At 37.7% G+C, this 25,418-nt stretch overlaps 1 protein-coding gene across 1 annotated transcript in view; it reads left to right on the forward strand.

Moving 5' to 3' along the window:
• The first annotated feature begins 4,948 nt into the window (after positions 1-4,948).
• Positions 4,949-25,418, forward strand: part of HOS1 (ubiquitin-protein ligase) — a 31,202-nt gene continuing 10,732 nt past the window's right edge. The window contains exons 1-4 of the mRNA XM_089141791.1: positions 4,949-5,344; positions 21,955-22,342; positions 22,975-23,109; positions 23,221-23,396. Coding sequence (XP_088997917.1) covers positions 5,270-5,344; positions 21,955-22,342; positions 22,975-23,109; positions 23,221-23,396 — 774 coding nt within the window. The 5' untranslated portion in view covers positions 4,949-5,269. The remainder of the gene's footprint in view (positions 5,345-21,954; positions 22,343-22,974; positions 23,110-23,220; positions 23,397-25,418) is intronic.

Raw genomic sequence — 25,418 nt, forward strand, 5'->3', positions numbered from 1 at the left:
TCTTTGGTTTTACTTTTTGATTTGCTTTTTTATTTCAATACATGTTTTTTTTTGGATAAAATATTTCAATACGTGTTCGATGTACTCAGAGTTCTAATTTTACTATAGCAAAGTTTTATATGTATGCTCATTTTAGATGCCCTACATATCTAGCTAATTGAGGGTTTCTACAATTGTTTAAAATTATTCTTTTGCTTCCTCCTTTCCGGGTTGTAGACGAAGAGTGTGATTTTTGACCCAAAAAAAGATGAATAGTGTGATGATTGGATTGAGGCGCTGAATACTTCTCACTTGCGTCCCAAAAATCTTGTTGTCCTTTGAAGCAAAATGGTCTTTCTTCATAAGATGTTATGGAATTAGAGTGGTTATTAGGGTTTAAGGCAAAAGGGGATGCTAATGGGGCGATTTCCGACATGGGGGATGGAGGGGGCGATGGTTGCTAGCAGGGGGAGGGGTTGTGGTGGTTTTCGGTGAGGTGTAGGAAGAAGATGGGTCTTCACCCACCTAAGGGTTGTGTAGGAGAGGGACAATATGAGTGAGAGGAATGGTTGCATTATGGTCATAACACCCAAGGTGCGAAATTTCGCCGGTTCGCACATGGGCAAACCAGTCAAAATTCGCCGAAATTTCGCTGATAAAAATTGTTAATTATCATTGGATGTGAAATGTAATTAGTGTAACTATGCAGTAGGTTCGGCTCCTAAGGTATTTTTTATCCATTAAATATTTGAAATCTGAAATGTTCGTCTCCCAAGGTTTTTCATCCATTACACATGTGAAAATTTGAAAGTAACACATTAACTACAAATCAAAACAAATGGATGAAATTGCATTTAATAGGTGAGAGGATGAAAATTGAAAAGACACCTTGTGTGAACTTCACACAAATGGATTAGAAAAAGGCAAAATGCATGGATTTGAGATTTTTGCCTTTTCTTCATTTTGTCACGGTGATTGCAGGGATGAAGTTTAGTGTTTGTGATGATGGTTCCAGCGAAGAAAAGCAAAGATAAAGACTGAGTGTTGAAGATCATCTCTTTCTTTTTTGAATTTTTCTACCTCTGATTTCTCAGAAGTAGAGTACCTACTAGCAAGAAAATCCTAACCTCTCTCACCCTAATAGCAAAAAATTCAAGTTCTTCGCATGCACAGAGAAAGGAAGGAGTAGTGGGAAAGAAAAGTGATTCTGGCGAATGGACTTTCAGCAAAATTTCGCCTAAATTTAGATTATGTGTCGCCATTCGTCGGAAAATCGCCGATATCTAGGCAGTTTGTAGTTTGCTCGCAATTAAGGTTCGCCATGAACCAAAACCACCAAAATTCGGCAATATTTCACTGAATTTTGGCGAGATTGCGTACCTTGAAAACACCCTCCTTAAGGGCATAAATGTCATTTAAATTTCAAATTTTGATTTGACTAATAGAATCAAGGTTATAGTGGGTGATAAATAAATTTTCACTTTATTAAAAGTAGGTCACTAGTAATTTTTCCCACTTAAAAGGGGAGACCAGAGTTTTACCCCCACTTAAGTTTGCCATCGGTAAAAAAACTCTTTTTTTTTTTTAAAAACTATCATAATATCAATTTATTAAACTACCCTTGTATGTCATTCAATATCCAATCATTAGGTAGGCAGAAGGATTCCCGCTTCACCCATCTTCTTCCTACACTTTATTTATTTATTTATTTTTGTAGCCAACGAGTTTATATTAGGGGGAATATTACTAATATAAGTGCCGCCGGATAGGTGCAAACCCAAAACCTCCTTATGGAAGTTTGGGCTTTTAACTGTTGAACTAATTCACCATTGGCATTCTTCCTCTTCCTACACTTTACCTTATCAGAAACCACCACACACCCTTCCTTTGCTGGCCATCACTGCCCCCACCTCTTTTGGTCAAAAAAAAAAAAAGAAAATAAAAAAAGATGAAGCCGAAAGAAAAACTATTCTTTTTATGATTTTTTATTTTTTATTTATTGGTAGGTGAGAGAAGATGACAAGTTTTTTTTTCTTTTCCCTTTAGTTTGATAAGAATAAAATATCAATTTTTAAAAAAATTTTTAGTAACAGTATAAGTAAGGGTGTCGATTCAGTACGGTATGGTACGGTATTGAATTTGAAAACCTCAAACCATAACCGTACCGTACCCTATTTATACGGTACGGTATGAAAACGGTAATTTAAAACGTACGGTATGAAAACGGTATAAAATCGGTATGGAAAAACGGCACGGTTCGGTATACGGTGCGGTTTTGTTACGGATTGTCTTGCTTCTCTGTGCCCTCTTCTTCTTGTTTTGTCACTTGTAATGGGCTTTTTATATGGGAACAGTTCTTGCTTTTTTAAAGTCTAGATATGTGATGGTGGAAGAAGCCACATATGCTGATATGCAATTGCAAAGCTCCGAAATGCTTGAGCTCAGCAACATTGCCATGATCTACAAAAACCCATAAAAGAGCAATCATTAAATCTATTCATTATTTTCTGTCTTTGCTTGTCGTCCAAGGGAGAGGGAATTCTTCTCTCAAGACTTCCAATTCATTCACTAGATTTGTCTATTCCATTGCCCCCTCGACCGAGTCCATGCCACGCAAACGAATAAGAAAGGGTAGTAAATAATAATTAGATCATAACATTTGATTAGTTACTACCCAAGCATTATATAATATCACTCTCATGCTCCCAACACCGACAATGTTCTCTATCTTTGTGACTCTTGTCCTCCGATTCTTCAAAGTGAAGCGTGACTCTCTGAGATAAGTTTAGGGTTTAAACTTTAAAAGGGTTAATATCTTTACGGTATATGGTACGGTAAGAATGGTATTTATTTCTTTCCCCTTTAGTTTGATAAGAATAAAATTTCGGTGCGGTACGGTAAGGTTTAAACGTTTATTTTTTTTACGTTTTTAACCAAATTGACACCCTTAAGTATAAGATCAATTGGCACTTTAGGTTTAGGGTTAATTTTTCCATTGACTAAGGATAGTAATGTAATTTAATATTGAGCATAATAAGTAATTACAATTTCAAGATTATTTTAAGATCTTTAAATAAATAAAAATCCCATGTCATCACTTAACTAATAGCCTTAACAATAAGGGACATAGTAATTATGGCAAAGTTTAAAGTCAAAATAGTAATTTCATAAATTAAAAATAATAATAATAATTAAATTATATAAGGGCAACCGTAATTATCCCAAAAATCTAATGTTGAGTTGGTGACAATTGAAAATGCACCAAGAGAGGAGCTACACTTTTATAAACTTTGCTTGGGTCCTACGCATTTAATGCAGAGGACCGTCAAGCCAGCCGTCAAATCGGAATTTTGGTCAAAATTTCGATCTTGACCATTGAAATTCAACGGTCGAGATTCAATTTTGACCGAGATTTCGGAATTGACAGTCCGAAATCTCGGCTTGATGTTAATGCGCATGACCCAAGCAAAATTACGCTTTGCAGTTTTGCTGATCAAGTTTGTCAATCAATTAAAAATAAATAAACAATTTAAATTATTTTTCGATCAATTTCTTGCCAACCAAACAATCATAATGTTCGTAGAACAAATTTAAAAAGTTTTCCCATTCTCAAAATCCCACCCGGTAAAGTCCCTTATTCAAATGGGTCCTTAGCCTTAGAGTATACGGTCTACCTTCTATTAGCTGCTGCAGAGATCGAGATTCTGATCTGCCCCTTTGCTCTAGAGTCCAGAGAAATGGTAGGTGGTTTCTCTTCACAATGTTAGGTTGTACATTATAACTATAATGTGGTTTCTCTATTGTCTTCTTCCTCTCCTCCTCTCTTCGAGTTCTACATCTTCCACATCTACCTCATCTATTCAAAATTTTTTTCTTCTCTTCTCTTTTGTCTCTCCTTGGTTCATTCTCCGCCTCCATCTTGATCTGTTGCATCTTTCTGTCTCTCTTACCGCCTCTCTTCTTATTTCCCTCTATTGTTTTTTTTTCCTTCTTCTCTAGTTGTTTCCATTCCTCCACTCATACCTTTCTTTCTTCTCTCCCTCTTTCGTCTCCCATTTCTCTCTTCTCCAACTCTCTGTTTTTGTTCGGTTAGAAAAAAAAAAAAAAAATTCAGGTTGAAGCGCGCTTTGGTGCATCCGTGGAAAAACTACAAATCCGGAAGTGAAAGTTTCTACTGTGGTGAGCTTTGTAGGTAGTCCCCTCTTGCTGCTGGTCTCCGCATCTATTGTAGTGACGGATGGCAGTTCAACAACTTGTTCGCAATAACAGTGCTACCACCGCAACAACCAACTTTTCGCCCTTGTGGCGTGTTTTATGTCCGCCCTTGTGGAGTGTACGTGTCTGCCTTTGTGGCATGTCTCCCCCTCTGTGGGCATTGGTTATAGATGATACGTATATTGTGTCTACTGTGTTTACTGTTATAACTCTCATTTTAAGGATTTATTGAGCTTGCCCCATTCCTTAGTTTGGATGACTCTGTCTATTGCATGTACGACAGTTTTGATCAATTTTCGCTCCATGGTTCGGATCAAACCTTGTGTTTTCATACAACTATCTTTTGTATTTTCCTTTTCTATTGTGTGCCTGTATTTTCTTGGTTTATGAATGAAGTCTTTAACTTCTTATAAAAAAAAAAAAAAAAAAAAAAAAAAAAAGAAAAGAAAGAAGAAGAAAAAAGAAAAGAAAAGAAAAGAAGAAGAAGACTATAATGTTGTTATTTACAGTCCTGTCTGTTTTTTTTTTTATTTTTTTATTTTTGTGGTGAAAAGTGAAAACCCCTTTCATTTTATTATTCTTCGTTTTTGTCATATTTCCGCGATTCTGTACTTCCGAACCACTTGTTTTGAAACCATGGATTGCTTGCGTGACAGACCATTCGAACAGCTGGGTCACCCGACCCACCCGAACCAGATAAATGATTTCGGGCCTTATGTGGCTCCATTCGACGATCCACCGCCGCCGAATGATTCAATCGACCCTCCATTGGGTTTAAGTGTTTAACTTTGATCTTCCATGTCTGGTTTGGTGCCTCAGAATAGAACCAAGCAACTCGGCAGCAAAAGAAAGCAGAAGTCTTCAAGAGTCGAGTGAGAACATGTGAAGAAGCCCTCAATGTTATTCTTGATTGTCTTCTACTGTTGATTTGCAAATGAGAAACCTATAAACTCGTGAAGGCTTTTTCAAACAGAATCAAATTGGTATCATTCTCTCTCGTCGTATTTCTGCTTTCCGTTAGGGTTCTGAAACCGTTCGAATATCGGCCAAGTTCAATTGTTTTACTCTATATGCCATGGAGAGGAGAATGTCCCACGAAGGTAGTCAGAGCTATATTCCACAACCAAACTACGACACCCGGGCTGTAAAGGTACAACGCTTTCACTGGTTTACTAGTTTGTGTCCTCCAGTGGTCCATTTAATGGAGTGATTGGAGCTTTGTTTTTCCTTTTATAATTTCAATTTGAAACTTGAACAAGTGGAGCTCGTCTTGTATGTTTATTTTCGACATTGGAGCTTGTGGATTATACTCTTGAGTGGGTAGTGAAGTGAGGGGGAAAAATGAATAATTGATAACTGTCAGAAACGAAAGTGGAAGTTGCACTGGCCTTAAATGATCTTCCACAGTCATCTTGTTAATTGAGTTATGGAGTTGGGTTTGGTATGATTATTCAAGTGGCAGATAATTTGGCATTACTGCATCAAAAGACGTAGCTCTCAAGTTGCAACACTTAAGTGAGTTACTTTTATGTTAGAATGGACAATTCCTATCTCAAAATTCTTTCCAGTTAATGCATTGCAATTTTAGGGGGACTGATAGCTTTCATATTAAGGGAAGTAAAGAAGAATCAAAGATCAACTCTATCACCTTCTAAAGAACTTTATTGGCATAGGTCTCTTATGAAAAATGGTGTTATTCCACCAAGAATCAGAACCAATCATATGGAGCATATTTTGGGATCAAATTGGCTGCCCTGTGATGCTCTCTTTTTATTTATTATTTATTTTTGGTGTTGTCATGTCTGAGATCTTGCTTACTTAACCAGTTTACCTTACAAATGCATCCTTATTGTTTTGTTTCTCATCTTATTATGAATCAATGGTCCTAACTACTTAACTAGTCATGCTACCAATGATGGTGCCTATTTGATCATGCAGATTATGTCTCACATTGTCACATATCATTTCATCCTCTTCAAAGTCAAACTAATTTACATTGTTACCTGTAGTATCTTTGAAGTTGGAAGGTATTGACTATGATTAGTTTTCTACCAATGTTGGGACTATGGAACTTTCATTCCTTGATGGATATTAAATGTAGCATAAGAGCCATTGGTAAATCTTAAGGAGTGATATAATGTTAGATTACACTCTCTGGAAAGGAAATGGCTTCCAAACATATAAGAGGAGCTTTGAATATGTGAATAGATGATGTAGACGCTTTATATATAGATGTTTGTGTGGTATAACTTTATAAGCTCTCATGGAACCAGGTGCTAGTATGCTAAATTGATAGTTATAACATGATTGGGATCCTAAGATAGCATTGGGGATTTCTGGAAAAGCATACGATTGCTAGACTTTCACCCGCTTATCTTCTATTGGGATTTTATGATCTTTTTTTATTTTATTATACAATTGGTATATAGTTTTAGTCACTTTGACAAGATGGTCGAGAAGGTGGATTATCCCATTGAATACCTCTAGTCAGTTCTTGTTAACCCCTAAGTCCTATAGTTTTCTTACTCATAATCATTACAAGAATGTATTTGTTCCCTGCGTTGATGCAAGTGAGGGGAACCAATTAGGCCTCACTTCATTCCAACTCATAATATGTGGTACATTCCTCTTGGCTGTAATTTTCAACTAAAAGTCACCTTGTTTATTATATTAACAACCAATGTCCAATAGTCTGATTATAGAGGAGAAGAAACGTCTAGTTTTCTCTCATCTTTGGAACCTTGTGCTTGCATTATATGCCATTTGGAGTCTAGAGTTTAGTCAAGTTTTTAAATTCTATTCTGGTCGTAAATGAAATCTCATTTCATCTCGGTATCTTGGTGGGGTTGAGACAATCAAGATACTGAGATTTTGGTTGAAATCTTGCCTGAACTTGGTGCAATGCCAAGTTTCAGTGGTATGTTTAGGTGGGTTTTATGCATTTTTTGGTTTTGTTTATTCTTGGACAGACTATTCTAAGGCCTATAAACACATATCAACTGGTTTTTGACTGAAAAATAATCCACAATGGTCTTGTAGATTTGTGCTTATGCTTGGTTGTATATGGTTGAAACCATGGTCTCGCGAGATATCTCGCTATTTTGAGATAGCGAGACGAGAGGAGAGACGAGATTTGCAAGATGGGAGATGTCGCCACATCTCGCCAAGATCTCGCCACATCTCGCCGAGATCTCGCCTCTCTCTCTCTGCAACCATCAAAACTTGCCAAAAACTTGATTTTTTGCCGGAATTTGTTGGGGATTCAACTTCTAAACATCTTTAAGACATCTACAACATCAAATTATCGTCATTCAAGCCTATTTCAACTAGATCTTCAACAAAGGTAAGATTTCCCCCCAAATTTGAATTTTTTTCAAATAGCATATTCTACAATGGGTGTGAGAGTCTAGTGTAAATATATGTTGATCCACAAGCTTTGATCTAACTTTCATGGAAACCAACTTAATGTGGCATTTAAACCTATATGTGACATACTATAGTGATGAGTTGACTTGGGAGTCATATGTGGCCACCGTTCAGAATCAGTTGATGCTGAATGCTCGAGTGATACTCTTGCTGTCTTGTAGTCTTGTAATCTTATTACTCACATACTCTTGTGATTGTGAACTTATGGATTATGATTTATGACTTACTAAAAGTCTAAAACTTCTTATGGTTGTAAAATTTTGAAGACATTTAAGTTCTTTAATAGTTTGATGTGTAATGTATTTAATACTTTATAGTTGATAACATGAATTACTTGATATGTCTACATTTATGTTTTACACATAGGGTTGACTTAGAAGACATACTTAGGGTTATTTTCTCATAATTCTAAGGCCACCAATGTGTTCAAAAGGCCTTAAATAGACTAAATACTAAATTTCAGCCCAACCAGGGCCCTAAAACCCACCGAGATGGGTCATCGAGATTACCCAAAATTTTAGTAGATCTCGACCGAGATCTCGCCATCTCGGTCGAGATCTCTCTATTTTGGAGTGGTGAGATCTTGCTCGAGAGCGAGATCTCCCACCATGGTTGAAACTAAATGTATGTCACATATCTAAACATGCTTGAAGTATAAAGTGACATAAATGATAAGCAATTTCTATTGAAGTAAAAAACCTAGACCTAAATTAAGGTATGCATAGCACGTAACTAGTACATACAAACATAATCAGTAGTCAAGTATCAAGTATAGGGCACTTGCAAACTTTGCAAGAATAACAATTTACATAACAACTCTGGTTTGTAGGAAATACGAAACCAACAAAATTTCTCTAGAATATAGACTAATAGGAGCTGTTATGTCAGCCTCGCTCAATCTCACTGTAAGTTTGTTAGACTTGATGGGTATTACACTTTGATTGTGACACAGAGGAATCCTACATTATAGACTTTGAGAAAATTAGATGTAATCTGACGCCACAAACATGTATGTTGCATCATCAACATATAAAGGCAAACCATCCGAAGATATGGGTTACCAAGTTGTGACGTACTATCACTATTGCCCATTGATCCACCATCTTATGAGTCATATGGTGCTCTGTCTAGAGCATATACCAAGTGATGCAAACAGAAATTCTAGGGTTTACCTTGTAGGGATGTTGCTCTAGATGTACGTTTATTTTAGGATCCTCTTCAATAGAATTAGTAGTCAATTTGGGTTTAGAATGTTGAAGGGAATGGGTTGGTTATGGATGAGTTTTATCACTTTTGGTTTTGAAATTGTTAGGGTTTGAGAGGATTTAGGGTTTTGGGAATTCAGGGGATATGGGGTTTCTTTGTGAAAAGGGCTGTGAAGAAAATATTTCATAAGGGATTGGTTTAGGTTAATGTTTTATGGTCAAAAGATATGAAAACCCAACCCATGGGATATATGTAACAAAAAAAAAAAAAAAAAAAAAAAAAAGAGAAAAAAAAAAAAAAGAAGCCGGGAAAAAAAAAAAAAAAAAAAAAAAGAAAAAAAAAAAAAAAAAAAAAAAAAAAAAAAAAAGGGGGAAAGAAAAAAAGAGGGGGGGGGGGGGGGGGGGGGACCCCGAGGAAGAAAAAAAAAAAAGAGAAAAAAAAAAAAAAAAAAAAAAAAAAAAAAAAAAAAAAAAAAAAAAAAAAAAAACCAAGCAAAGAGGAGGGGCCAGCCAGCCCACAAAAACACCAAACCCAGATCGACCATATGATAAAAGCACAGGCCCCCACAAAAGAACACCCACACACCCGGGGAGGATAAGTGGCAAGGGAGCAGGCCCCCGAGCACGCCGCACCCCCGATCGGATAAGTAGGCAAGGGCCCGCCCGGACGAGGCGTAAAGAAGCTAGCCATAACATAGGATTAGATTGCATCTTGGAACATAGGATCTCTAACTGGTAAGAGCTTAGAATTGATAGATGTTATGAGAGAAGAAGGATTAATGTAGCTTGCATTCAAGAGACTAGATGGAGGGTAAAAAAGCCAAAGAGTTGGATGACTTAAACTTTGGTATCGGGATAAAACAAATAAAAATGGAGTGGGTATAATAGTGGATAAAGATTTAAAAAATGATGTGGTGGATGTTAAAAGAGTGGGTGATAGGATTATTGCTATCAAGCTTGAATGGAGAAAGAGTTCGAAATATAATTTGTGCAATCACCTCAAGTAGGACTAGATGAAAGTCTAAAGCTAGAATTTTGGGAAAATATGGGTGGATTACCAAGAAATTCGTCAAGGAGAAAAGATTATCATAGGAGGTGAGTTAAATGGACATATTGAAAAGATCAAAGAGGATATGAGAGTGTTCATGGAGGTTATGGTTTGGAGAAAGGAATGACGAGGGATTTCAATGGATGCTACGCGATCACAATAAATACTACCAAAAAGAGAGATAGCATTTAATTACCAAAAGTACACATAGAAGCCAAATAGATTCTCCAACTAGAAGGACCGATAGATGGTGCAAGGATTGCAAGGTGATACCGGGAAAGCAACCGCACAACATAGACTTGTGGTCTTGGATATGTGCTAGTCCCAAGAACACATAAAAGGTCTAAGGTAAACCATCCCAGAATAAGATGGTGGAATTTGAAAGGAGAGTACTCTAAATCCTCGAATGAAGTAGTCAAACAAGGAAAATGGGAAAAGGGGATACCAATGCAATGTGGAATGAGATGGCTATGTGAAAGAAGGTGGCTAAGGATGCTAGGTGAATCAAAAGGAAAGATCCATCAAGAGAGACGGGTGGTGGGATAGTGAGGTCAAGCTGCCATTAGGAATAAAAAGGCTAGTTTTAAGACATGGCAAAGAACTAAGGATGTTGAGGATCTTCAAAGGTATAGGTTAGATAGAAATGAAGCTAAGAAAACGGAAAAGCAAGGGAAAGAAAGTATGAAGAGTTATACAATAAGTTGGGCACAAAGGAAGGGGAAAAATCTATTTATAAGATAGCTAAGATGAGGGATAGGAAGAGTAGAGATCTTGACCATGTTAGATGTATTAAAAATGGAGATGGTAAAGTATAGTTTGTGAGGAGGATATTAAGAAAAGGTGGAAACCTACTCTAGTACTAAATGACACCAAGCACTATGGACATACACCACCAAGGCACGGCCGAACATATACGTAGAATCGATTCCGAGGTAAAAAAGCAAGGAGGATGAAACTCCAAGACACAAGGTCCGATGAAATCCCAATTGAAGTATGGAAGAGCTTAGGAACCCATGGACAGTTTGGTTGACTAAGTTGTTTAATAAGATTATGAGCGGGGAAAATGCCGGATGATTGGAGGAGAAGTGTTGTGGTTCCAATTTACAAAAATAAAGGAGATATTCAAAGTTGTAATAACTATAGAGGCATTAAATTGATGAGCCATACGATGAAATTATGGGAGAGAATAATTGAAACCCGGTGAGACACAACTACGAACGGAGAACCAATGGGTATGCCGGGAAGATCTACAACGGAGGCTATTACAAAGGAGACTATGGAAAGGTATAGAAAATGTAGGAAAGACCTCATATGGTATATGACCTAGAAAAACATGATAGAGTCCCTAGAGCGTAATTTGCAAGTACTAGAGAAAAGAAGTGTTGCAAGTAAATATGTAGATATAGTTAAGGATATGTATGATGGTTCGGTGACTAGTGTTAGAACAGTGGGGGGACAAAGTAAGGAATTCCCGATAACAGTTGGGCTACATCAAGGGTCAACTTTAACCCATATCTATGCACCGGTAATGGATGAATTAACCAAAGACATTCAAGATGAGGTCCCCGGTGTATGCTCGGATGATATTGTGTGATTGATGAGACCCAAGTGGGGATTAATACCAAATTAGAATCATGGAGAGTAGCTTTGGAATCAAAAGGCTTTAAACTTAGTAGATCGAAGACAGAATATCTAGTTTGTAACTTTAGTCATGATCGGCAGATGATGAAGTGGTGATACTTGACGATAAAGAGATTCCTCGAGTGATTGTTTTAGGTACCTAGGTTCAATCATAAGTAAAAGAGGTGATTTAGAAGATGAGGTCCCAAAGAATTAAAAAGGGTGGATGAAGTGGAGAGGTGCACCGGGTCTATGTGATCGCGTATTCCATTAAAGCAAAGGAAAATTATAGGACCGTGTCCGACCAGCTATGAGTACGGGCAGTGTTGGGCTGTTAAAAAGAATCAAAGATAAACTCAGAGCAGAAATGAGAATGCAAGATGGATAGTCAAAACTAGGATGGATAAGATAAAAACACAAAGAGTGCGGAGTCTCCCATAAGGAAAGCTAAGAAATCGTAGGGGCACGGCCACTCAACGAACCTAAAATGCCCTTCGAGAAGAAAATCCAATTGAAGGAACTAGAAGAGCTAGGGGTAGACCTAAGATAACCTTAGGAGAAGTGGTGAGAAAGGATATGTATAGCTTAGGCCTTGTATCTAGCATGGCCTTGAACAGAACTGATTGGAGGGCAAGAATCCATGTAGCCGACCCCATTTAGTTGGGAAAAGGCTTATTGTTGTTGTTGTTGTTGTTGTATGCTATGGATGAGGGAAGAAGAAGGAAGGCTAGGGATGGGGTTGTGATGTTGTTTTCTTACTTGAGAATTGATGAATGCTGGATTCAAGAACACTTGCTGAAATTGAAGAAGCAAGCAATCCAAATCCGCTGTGGCCCTCCCAAGAAGACCACGACCTTACTTGCTTCCAAACTCAGAATTTTATTAATCAATTTCAAGATGTGGTCACATGGTTTGAAGGCTTTATTTATAATTTCAAATAAAGAAATAAAAAGGGACTCTAAGTTGAAAAACTCATTAGGACTCTTACTGCCTAACCAATTCTAACTCAACTACTAATTGAATCAAGGCTTTGACTCAAGTAAGAAACTCCATAACTAACTCTAAAGGACCCCAATCCATATTCTAAGAGTACATATGGAGTCTTAAAGATAAGGAGAATTAAAATGGACTCATATTACGGGATTCCAATGTAATTAGGAACCTCACCTAGACAAGGACTCTTAAATAGCTTACAAAATACTAATGGAAAAAAAAAAAAGTTCTAAGGTCCAGACAACATCCTGGACTCGATGGGACCAGACCTACAAAGTAAAATTACTAAAATACTCATGGTTCAAATTCGGGCCCCAAGGGTTTGGGTAATCAACCCTAGGCGCTGTTGGATCCCTGAAAATAATTTACATCAACATGTATGGTGTCTAGTGTGCAGGTGATGTGACCCTGGATTGCAGGGCCAGATATAGGACCTTTTTGAAGAGGCAGTTACTGAACTAGGGTTCAATTCCTTGCTGTTTGGGTTTAATTCTCTAACTGTTCAGGTCTAGAATTAATGGACAGCGGCTAAACCTTGCTCAATTCACTCTGAGAGGCCTGCGGTTAGGGTTAGGTTAAGCTCCAAGCTTTGGATATTGAAGGGGAAAGTCTAGGGTTATGTTTAGGAGAGGATTTGGTCTGAAAAAGTAAGAGAAATATTCTGTTTCAAGAATCTGCAATTGCATAATTTTCCCAAGTAAATAAGGTCTCCTAATGTGTTTAGGACTCTTAATTAGGGATAGGATTTGGATTGAAGGTAGGGTAAGGGGTGGGGATGGTAGTCCTAAAAGATTATAGGCTTTGGGCTAAGGGTTGAGGAGATATTGGGTTTCTAATAGGTTTAGGGTTTTAGGTTTTCAATGAAGAAGATAAAGTGTGGGAAAACTCTGCAACTTCAAAGAGAGGGCTGTAATTAAGTTTGGAAGTAGGGAAAAGTAGAGGAGGGAGGTGCAATCCTGGGGGTAGGTGGTAGGGGAAAGATATAGGGGTTCTCTAGGTTTTACTTAGGGGAGGGGGGCTGCCGCCGTAGGGAATAAGAAATAGGGGGAGGCTTGCGATGAGGTAGGAGAAGGGAATTGGGTAGGGATGGGGGTTTAACTTACTTGATGGGGAAGGGCTGGTTGACTGAAGACTGAGTTGAAGGGTACTCAAGGGCTGCTGCGAGCTTGAAGAAGATGAAGAAGAAAGCTGTAAGCCTGTAATTGCACAAAACACTCTTAATCCCTCAAACCGAGGTCATGGGCTAGGCTCCCATTAGTCCAAGTCTCTGAAATTTTATTTAATCTTCAACTGAATTGCTACAATGAGGTGGGGGCTTTATATTGCCTTACACTTGAGCAAAATAGACTAGACTCTATCTAGAAAACTTAATTGGACTCAAACTAGGGAATCCACTTTGGATTGGGATTCCCTTATGACTCAACAACTTAATAACAAACTAGAAAGGAGTCTTCCAAAAATCTCCTAAATAAATAATAACTTGCAAAAGTAAATGACTAATTTCTAGAAGGAATCATTGTTGAAAATTGGATTCCAATGAAGACGTAGACTCTAATTTATAATCCAATTGAAAAAAAGAGAGGTAGATATGGGATCCTAAAAATATCAAGGATTTTTTGGGACCCTTTTGGTGTTCAACGGGGATGGGAAAAAGACCGTAATGCCTTTTGAGGGTTCATCGCTTTTTGGTATGCTAATGTGGCCTGATTTGTGGTCCAATTTTTGATGGACTTGATGTGGGTTGGGTATGGGAACATTAGCAGGGTAGGGGAACATCTCATCGATAAACAAGGATGCAATATTGTCATCCTGTGAATGGGAGCCATATTCAACCGTAGGATACGATGGATTAGTGAGTAGGCATGTGCTCCCCCATCTCATTCAATTGATCATATGGGTTGAAATAGGATTTATTCCTCTTTGAGGGTGCTACAAATGAATGACCATCATTAATAAAAGATAGGGCATGCCAATACCTACTTGATCTGGTTGGCGATACCCAGTCCGCCTATAGAGCCAGATAATCTATCAATATGCATCATATCAATCTATCTACTAGGTTGAAACTGGCCAAGAGGTCCTCTTGAGTAACCCCTAGTCCTAGTGGATGAGGAGGATCTGGGCCTGGAGGGTAATTTAACATGGTCTTAATCCTGTGTGGCATGTATATACTGTGATTCTCTAGTGAATCTGAGGGCTACTTTGTATTTGGCAGTGGAACCTCAGAGTTCCCACATCCATCATAGTCTCCACCACCATGGCACCAGCACCTCCATTGTTGCTAGCATCACCCCCGCTAGTAGCAACATCTCTAACATCATTACCACTATGAACCTAAGTTTGACATTTACTAGGAGCTTGAATCTCATCTATATCCTGTGCCTGACTCTAGGGTCAAGCCTCACTTTGAGATTGTACTCTATGGTCCCTATGCCACCGACACCACATGAGGAAATGAACTAAGCCTCATATTTGTAGCTGTAGCAGCTCTACGGCTTCCATAGCCTAGAATGATACAGCCGCGCCATCTTTTGCATATACCTGACATTCATCAGCCATTAACTCATTGGCATCAATATCAACCCATAGTTGTAAGGCGTCGCCTAGGTGTCCGGGCACCTTCGGAGTGCCTCAAATCGGCGTCGCCTTATTTTCAGGCAATAAGGCGAACTGCCTTGGGGTATGAGGCATCTCCTCAGGCGCCTCGGACGCCTTATACTCCAAGGTGTCTGCTTTTTTCTTTTTCTTTTTTAAATTAGATGAAAGATGCCAAAACGAAGGCATATATTGAATTAATTATTAGATTCCAATTGTAAAGTATCTATTGTTTGAACCTATATGCATATTTATAATGATGCTACATGTGATCAAATGTTAAAATAAAAAAAATAAAAAAATTGAAAGAGAATAAGTTCTTGACTCGAGTCTCACACTCTCACTCTCACTCTAATCCCTAATCTCTTCCTCTCTTCCATTCCCGCGACGACACTCTGGCAAGCAGCGGCCAGTGACAGGCGACTTCTTCTCTTCCTTTCTTCCCATGACTTTTTATTTAGGACCTACTATGTGTGGTTTGTAGTATGTTGGATGACTTGAGGTAGGCTAATGTTAGTTTTTTTTTTTATTATATAAGATATGATAAATTTATAATGAATTAGAGTGAATGAGACGTACACTAAAAATTTCACTTAAAATGCCTCAACCGCCTCAAAAGCGCCTTAGAGGGCGCCTCGTCGACTCATCGCCTCAACTATCATAAACCGCCTCGCATCGCCTCATCGCCGTGACAACTATGCATCAACCTCCTCAGCTATAATAGGGTTAGGCATCCTTCCAGGCTGATCGAAAAGTTTCTGGCCTCTGTCCCTCACCCAAGCCACAATAGGGTCTTAGTCATCTGAGTTGACGTGAAAAATATTGACGAGATGGATGGTATTCTTGTGCTTATTGCTCTATATACCCATGCATATGTATTGTATCTTTAGCCACAAGTTATAGTGCACATACATTAGGTCATTAAGGTGTTGAGTATCCAATCTGTTCGCCTCTTTGATTGAATCAGTGTAAAAGTACTCCAGGTTCTTTCACATCCTCATGCAAAATGTATGGGAGAGGACCTTGATTGCTACTCACTTTGAATTCTTTGATGTTTTGCCACACATGATCCACCATTCATCTGATTACAATAAAAAAGATGAAGTTATTATGCTTATGTTTTAAAATCATTAATCTAAAATGTTATTTTAAAACAATACATATCACTTGTCAGTACTAGGATCATCGCGTGCCAGGCCTTTTATTACAGCTTCTGTTCCAATGTTCCATTTTGCGTATCTAAAACTTTTCATTTACAACCATTTATAATAGTGGTTAGATTATTACTAATTGACTTATTCACATTATTAACTTATTTCAAATGGAACTCCTTACTCTCTCATTGTAGTGTTGCTCATAGATGGAGAACAGTATTTGGTTCCTACTTTGCAACCATTTGCTTCATTACTTGTATTATATCCATGTCCAACATTAGTTTATTGTTATATTGGTACATGGGGGTTCGGATAGTATGCACAGTTACAGATCCACAGTTACATATTGTCATAGTCAATTTGTCAATTTTAATTTCATGTGAGGTAGATTACGTAAACTACTATTACTCACCAGCTTTACACAATGGATGCATAATTTGTTGTGTTCAACAGTCACTGATGATCTTTAGGAAAGTTTTATTGCCCCTTGGACTTATGTTGCCTTCATTGTCAAGTAAATGGTGGCATGATGGGCCCCTTCAAAGCAGATTCCACCATTTGTAGAACCTTTATCACTGGGTCCAACTTTTTTACCTCATTACCTATCTCCAGAAATTGTCTGATTAAATGGTTGTTTATGCCTCTCTACACCCTGAGTGCTAGAACCTCTCCATTGAAACCACTCTTCAGATGCAAACATAGCTCTGAGTCCAGATTTCCCAGTTTCAATGCTCCTCAATGCAATGAAGTTAGTGGTGAATCTAGTAATCCCTTGACAGAGTAGGCCCCCACCACTTTTTTCCTTAAAATAGATTTAAGGCATAATTGTGATTGTACACAAAGTTTGTTACCTTCCTTGCTTTGTCAACAATACTTCAAAAAATCTCGATTTTGTCAATGTCTTTCAACATGAGATCAAGGCAGTGGATACACATTTTGCCCAAAGAAGGCTGTGTTTCTTGTTGTCTGTTAACTTCTTGCCAACCTTTTTTGAATTTACCACCATTGTCCATTATAACTTGGAAATATTTTGCACCCCAACCTCAGTCACCACTTCTTTTAGGAGGCTGTAGATGTATTTGACATCCTTTATTTCTTTGGATGCATCCACTGACTTCAATAATACAGTCCTCCTACTGTAGTAAACCATAACTCTCCTAGAATGGCTTCATCTCTGCTATGTACTCATCAACCTCGGCCTTTTGTTGTAGTACCCATTCATTATCTCATATGGTGTGGTTGGCTAGAAGCAGTGTTAATCATAGTCGGGTAGTAAGGACCCTGTGCAGTGTTTGCTGGATGGTGGTGTACACAACATCCACCATGCTATTGGCTCATTTACCACACTTCATGTTCTTCTAAGCCCCCATTGTTATTCAGCTGCTGAGCATGCTTCTTTCTATACATCTTGGGACCTTGCTGCAGGAGAGGATCAACTCGTGGGAGCACTATGGTTGTGATGGAACTCCATGACTCTATGGTCTCCTGAAAGGATTACCTAAACCAAGAAAAACACCCCCCTGAACTAGATGTTCCAATTCTAGCTGCTCCAGCTTTAGAAGTACCAGCTTGTGTACTATCTCTTTGCCTTTCTAGCTCCTCAGCTAATGATGCCCTACTCTTTGCCGTTGGTTGGCCCATTTTCTTAGCTTTCGCTGCTATCTCTACGTCACCAGGCACATAAATAGGATCATCATTGTCATCATCATCGTCATCGTCATCATCGTCATCATCATCATCATCATCATCATCATATGACCATCTCCAATGGAAGGTCTCACTGCCTCTTCAAGTGTAACCCTTACTCTCTCTTCCTTTACCTTCCTCTTGGTCCTTCCCTCCATTTAATCTTTTATAGGACTATGATATGCACTTCACATCTCTTGAAGTCCCAGTTAGTTGTTGTTTGAGTCTATTAGACCCACCCCCCATGAACCGCTAGTGACGAAAATTTCATGCTTTTCTTTTATCACCATCAACTGGAGTACCATGTAGCCATGCAGTGTCACCTCTAAGAGGTCACTTAGTTGGCCTTTGGCTTTGCTCCTCTTGCTTCTGTAAACACCCTTCTCCATGCCCCTGTGAATTCCCGTTCCTGCCTTTATGAATATTGTCTTTCACTGTTTGACGTTATCACTGTTGTTGGGTTAAGGCTGCATGGAAGAATTGCTCGCGAACTCTGTTCATGCGGGAGCCTTGGGCACTGGGTTCACCCTTTTTTATGGTCTGCCATTATCACTATTGCATGCATAAAATGCTTTCATAAATCACTGAAGAACATTAATTTAATTTCTTTTAGAGAAACAAAACAAGTATTTAGTTATCTAGTATTTGTCCCCTTACCGGTATACTTTCATCATACATAAAACCATCTTTTAAAACTTTTGCCAAAATAAAATTGCGATACCATAACAAATTTGTCTATGAAATGATAGGGCAGCACCTGAAAAACATGAAAACAGCCCTTTAATATTTTCTTTCATTTTCAAAATCAAAATTGGTATTTCCTCTTTATTATATTTTCTTATATGACTCCTAATTTTGATAAAATAAAATAAAAATTTTCGGAGTGGAGAAATATTTTAACAACGTGAGGCTGTACATTGGCCCTTGGCATTCAACATATATTTATTCGATCCCGGGCCAGAGCCAGGATTAGACATTTTGGGGGGGGGGGGGCAAATAATGAGAGTTCGGGTCATCTCCCGTTTGGCGAACACTAACGCTTTTTCACCAGGGGAGGGCATGTAGGACCCATTGGGAGTCTCACATTTGAATTATTTTTATCATATTAAGATGTGGGGCCCACACATTAAAATATAGATAGATTATTAGGACAACTAAGATTTAATATACAATTATAGGTAATTATTAAAAATATATTGAAATAAAGCATGAGGGCTATTGTACGAGTACAATTGTTAAAATTTAAAACATTAAAAAATCATGAATAGTGCGTACTAAATTTAGGAGTAAATCATTGAGAAAAATCAAAGAGATAAGATTAAAAACAAAGCTTAGCAAATAAAGGTAGAAAAATCCTAATATGTAAGTGACATGAGTGAAGAACAAGATGTAGAAGTAGAAGAAGAAAAAGAGAGAAAATACTCAAACGAGGGAAGAAAGAAAGAAAGAAAGAAGGCAAAGGAGAAATTGTAGGAGGAAACATAGATTTGAAGTCCGTTGACTAAAAATGGGGAAAACAGTCAATTTCCATAAATTAAGTGGGAAAAAATTTAATGGTTTTGATTAGATTTGATAAAATTGATGGTTGAAATTTTAAATGTCTAGCTACCACCTTCCCAAGAATATTTATAGTAGGTAAAACTTAAAAGTAATTGAAATTTTAGGAGAAAGTTTAGGGAGTCGATAGTTCTAATTAGATTTTGAATTGGCAATTCCTTAAAAATATGTTTCTAATGGGGGTGGGGGGGGGGGGGGAGGCAAATAATGTATTTCACACATGGAAAGAGAAATTCAAAGGAGAAATAAAGAGAATCCAAGAACTTTTAAAAAAATCGAGGGGGCCATGGCCCCCTCAGCCCCTGAGTAGCTCCGCCTTTGATTCGATCACTATATGATACATTTATCATATATTTCTTTTATATTTTTGATGAAAAAGCAGATTCTTTAAAACCTTAAAAAAAAAAAAAAAACATATTGCAAAATAAAAAATCGACCAGTGTTCAGCATATATTGATAATATCATTGATTGAACAACTTCTGAACATATATTTTCCAAAATAATAGTTTAGAGAAAAATGGTTGGTTGCGAGAAGGTTGCCCCGGGTGCTTGAATTGAGGATGGTTGGAGGCGCCCTTCTACATCGGGAGAGAAATAGCCAACCGTACTGGGATTCCAGCCTAAGCCTCTTGAAGGGTTTCCAAAGCTAGGCGTGCGTTTTGCCTACTTAAATCTTGGTTTTGGGAGCTTCAATCCACTACTTCTATTTTGCTGTTGTTTCGTCAACAAATACCCTTGGTTTGAAGTATATTTTGCTGAAAATAGTCAAGACCTTTCTCTTATGGGGTTTCCTGTAGAAACCAACATCTCTATTGAAATATCGATCGACATTTTTGTCATACATAGGCCCCTTGAGATACTGAAATCTCAAGTTAAGTACTGAAATTTCGAGATTTCACAATGAAATTTTGTTCCAAAAAATTTTGGCCTCCCATTTCATCTCCCCCTGGGGGGGGTCAAGACATTTGAGATCTCACGAAATCTAGCTGTGATTTCATTCCATAGTTCTGATAAAGTTCTTGAAAATGAGTGTGATAGCATAACTTCATCAATATCAATACAAATTTGCCTCATTTTGGAAGTTGCGACTTTGGTCAAATTTCTAGAAATCATCGTGGTATTTTCAATTTTCTTCTGGTTGGATTTTTGCCTAAATTAGATAACAAGCTTCCTATTGGAGTTCACTTCTTTATCCCGGCTATAGGTTGGAACACTTCTGATGTGTTCCATATCCCCTGAAGAATATCTTTTCTATGGTGCACAAGTGGGATGTCATCACATGTTATTTGACTTTTAGAGGCCATAAGTAATTAAAGGAGTATAAAGGAGAAAGCTTTTCCTCTTGCTTTGGTAAAATTCTGTGAGTGTGGGGGTTGGGGGTAGGGATAAAGACAACTATAAACATGTTTTAGGTCACCTCCATTGTGAAATTCACATTATTTAAGATAAATAATGTGCTATATTACTGTAGCTGGCTAGCTCTTTAGGCTTCCTTTCATCAAAGAGAAGCCCGCGTTGCTGTTTCTGCACCCCTCTCCCACCCAAAAAGAAAAAAAAGCCTCAAATGTACGGGTAGTTTCTTTGCATTTGTCTATTTGTAACCAAGAAGGTTAAAACAGATTTATGACCATATCCTTTTGCCCTTGTAGAGCAATGTGCCAATTACTTGAGGGGCCAAATATCTAAAATTTGCAGATTCCTGTTTTCTATTTCTCTCTCCTCCTTTCTCAATCAAGATCCAAAGTATGCACAGCAACCTTGTACTGGTACTTGGGACATTTTTCTGTTACTTGTGGTCCCCAATAACCATGCGGTTACCATTAATTCACAAGAACCTTTATAACACCGTTATCAGTGTTTCCCAGCAATCTATGCTGCACTCCTATCAGCAGTTTAAACTACCCATGCAGCACTTCATCAGTGGTTTGCAGTGACCTATGCTGCATTTTTGTCAGTCATCTTTGTGCCCATTACTATTTGTCTTCTTAAGAAGGGCTTATGATGTGGCTGACTTGCTGATGCTGATATGATGTTTTTGATTGTAGTTGGTTTTCTCAGTACCTTGTTCTGTTTATTGCTGTCTATATCTATTTGACATGATTTCCTTCTATTTATGCTGATGATTGGTGTGCTTGGATGGAATGAAATTCTTTGTGCCCTGATATTTATGGCAAATATATTTGTCCAGTACTAGTTCATATGTTGTGTTTATCACTCATTCACACAAATATTTTACCCCCGGGGGGGGGAGAAGAAGAAGAAGAAGAAATAGAACAAACTTTGTTCTGCAGTAAAATGATTACTACCTTGACACACTTCAACTGAACATGGTATTGATTTATGGATCCTTTTTTATCTCAATCTGTTTTACTGTTCTTACTACAGAATATCTATTTCTGATTGGATGTTTAGTTGCTAGTCATCATAATGTCTTGTATAGGGCATTTATCCTTGCTATGATTTTTCCTCTTTCAGGAGACACTGAAACACTTAGCATCAGTTGATCTGATTGAATTGTGCAATGAAGCAAAAGTTGAGTGCTGTCGGGCAACTAGAGACTTAAGGAGCTGTGGACGCTATGTGGATTCTGTGTTGAACTCATGTGGACATGCATCACTTTGTGCAGATTGTAGTCAACGTTTTGAACTATGTCCAGTTTGTCGGGCTCCAATACCAACAACTGGCAAGAGAGTCCGGCTTAGACTTTATTATGAATGCATAGAGGCTGGTCTTATCTCCAAAAGATGTGATGATAGATTCCAGATGAACAATGGTGACAATCACTTATCTGTTGATGTTGAGCGTCTTTATTGTCTATTTGATGTGGCCCTGGATAACAAATTGGTTTCATTGATCTGCCATTGTATCCTTTTGTAGATTTTTATTATTTTTTAATCAAACAGGTAAGCTGTTATGAGTTAAATAAGGACATAGTTGAACTTGTATCTGTCAACAGGCATTTTGAAGAGATGCTGACTGATACATTGTTCACTTTTCTTTTCTACTTACTAAACTTGGGGAAGGGACTAATTTTGTTCATAAAATGCTGATTACTGGCTGATATGCTTCGTCTTTCGTACATTGCAAATGTCATTCCTTATCTATGTTTTCTTTGAAAGTTTTAGCAAGTTTTCAATTCCTCCTCTCCCCCCCCTCCGTGGGGCGAAGAATTTAACGAGTGCATATAAAAACTAACGTTGAAATATTAAATTGAACTTCCATTCATTATTTATTATCAGTTATATCATGTGAGTGTTCCCAAAGCTTTTTTGTACCATAGAAAATTAGGTATATGCTTTTGGAAGTTTAAAATTTTCGAAATTTCATCTCTTTCAAAGACACATACATAGTTTCCACCCTTCAAAAAATCTTTAATATAAAGAATTGTTTTTAGAAATGTTGGGGATGATTGGAACTTCAGTTGTGTATAATATCCATCCTTGCCTTCTTGTTTGTAATTCCAGTGTTATTTTGAGTTCTTAACAAATCCCAAAGATGTTACGGATGTTTGTATGGATGAAAGTGCTGTATCCAGTGATCCAGCGATTGCTTTTCTTTTGGATGAAGTGGTTGTTAAGGATTGGTGCAAGCGTACTTTCAGAAACATCATCAGAGATCTTCGGAATATTTGTATCCTTTTAAGTGGTTCACCTTTTTACTTGCTTTTACCTTTAGCTAGTGGTAGTCCAATTTATTCTTACCATAGACTGTAGAGCTTTATGTCCTTAGCATCTTTGACAGATAGTCTTGTTAAAGAAGAGATGCAAAGTAAAACATGTTCACTTTCAAAGTTTTTGGTGCGGCTTAATGGGATTTCTAGTGTTCTTGAGGTTTTGGAATTATCATTCCATGAAACTCTTTCTGCACAGTTTCATGACTTGCATCACCTTCAGGAGAATGCGTCAAAGGCAAAGCAGGTGAAATTCTTGATGCCCTCTCTGCTTTTGATATTCAATGGATGTTTATGGAAGTTTGGTAGCTGTTGTATATTTACTTTTTAGTTGATCAATTATGACTACATAGGTCACTGTTTTATGAATATGGGGGAAATTCCTAGTTGTAGTCTTTAGCTGGACATTTCAATAAAGAAAGGCAATAGGTTTATCTGGTTTTTAGCTTAAGATCAATACCTGTTTTACCACCCACTTCAATTAAATTTCTGTTGTTTGGTGTGGATGTCTCCCTAAACAATAAGTTAAAAAGTTTGCCCTGGGATATTTTAAACGATTTTCTCTTTGTTTAATTAGCTTGGTTTATATGAAGTTATAATCAACAAATTTTAGAAGGGAGACCCTTGGATCTTCCTATTAAATATTTCAGGCATGAGAATACTGTTCAAGTAGGATAGGACAAAGAAAATGACTGTTGCACATCCTTCAGTGGGTACTTCGTGTGCATGAATTAAATCAAATTTGCTTTATTTATGAGACATCAGTGAGTATGTAATGGACTTCTCTATGGTATTAGACTCAACCAATTTACCTTTTTGAGTGATAGACTTATTTAGGATAATAGACTGAACCTGTTCAGGTTTTTAATGACGTATGTATGGGACTCAACATATTGTATCAGTGGGTCTTATTTTGTTCTAGCATGGGTATTTATGGCATATTCTGAGGAATTTTATTGTCTCAACTCTCAAAAAATTTTCCCCTCAGTACATCTGCTTTGCAGGCAAAACAAGATCTGAGTGGATTTTGTTTCCTATGTTCTATCCCAAAGGCCTCACCTGATCTCGTTTTCCTCACTTAAGCCTGTGCACCCTCATCTCCTCTATCCGTCTGGCCTTGAAAATCTGGCTAGGTGGTTGACCTCAACAAGGATGACGCTCTCTTCATTTAGTGATTTGGTTTCTTATTTTCCTTATTCATCTTTCATGTTTTCAGCCATTGTCTCTGTTTTTGTCAGTTCAGTTGTTGACTCGACCTGCAGGTGGCTGGCAATACAGGGGCAGCTTGTAGCATTTATGGAGGGATGGAAAATTTGAAAGAATTGATTTAGTCTGGTTTCTTGTTCTAACTTTTTTGCATGTATTGTTATGGCTTGGGCTGGAAGCCTCGTTTCCTTCCACTAATTCAAGCGATTCAGTCAGTAGTATAAGTCATCTCACAGAACATTGGATTACTTACAACTTCATGAAAATAAAAATGCAAAATTGCAAGTCCAATATTGCTTAGCCTTGTCTTCCTCCCCCTATGAAGATTCAGTGCTCTTTCAAAACAGTGATGTTGTGCATCAGATGGAAATAAGAAGCCCAGAAGAATTCATCTATATTTTTTGTTTGTCTGTTCATCTGAAAAAAGAAGAAGCCCAGAAGACAAAAGAGGTCTTGTCGGCCATGAAAAAAATTATGCCAAGTTTTATGTTTTATTTTGCATAGTTTTTATGTTCAAATTAAGATTGCATTCTTGATTTGAACTTTGTGTTTTGCACCCTCAAAGGTTACCTTTAAATTGAATTGTCTCTTAGCTAGTCCGTCACTGGTATGGATGATGAGACTTCCATTCCAAAAAAGAAGTTATGAGATCTTATTTCAATAAAAAGTTTTCAATTGAGGCCATAGTCCCTGCTTGCTTCCTCTGTCTTGGTTTGATTTCTCTTTCATTATGAGATTAACCTATTTTCAATAAAAAAAGAAGTCAAAATTGAAGCCAACGGAGGCGGAGATGTCCATGATTCTGATGCTAACAAACATTGTAAAGCCTGAAATCCAGAGGATATAAAAACCAAGGATAAAGATTAGTCCTTTTACCTATTTCTGATGGCATAATTGGCTTTGCAGTTGTAGGTGAGCAAATGCTAGAGTTGTTTAGGGGAGGCAGCTTAGTTCCTATTACTGGTACTGAAAAATTCTGTCATTATTTAGACCTCACAGATCCAAGCTGGAGTAATCTCTGTCAGCTAGGGAGAGATGAGAGAAGAGGGTAAAATCAAGTCAT

The sequence above is a fragment of the Hakea prostrata genome, chromosome 1, assembly GCF_041222555.1.
Source record: "Hakea prostrata isolate BN-2017 chromosome 1, UWA_Hpros_2, whole genome shotgun sequence".
NCBI classification, from domain to species: domain Eukaryota; kingdom Viridiplantae; phylum Streptophyta; class Magnoliopsida; order Proteales; family Proteaceae; genus Hakea; species Hakea prostrata.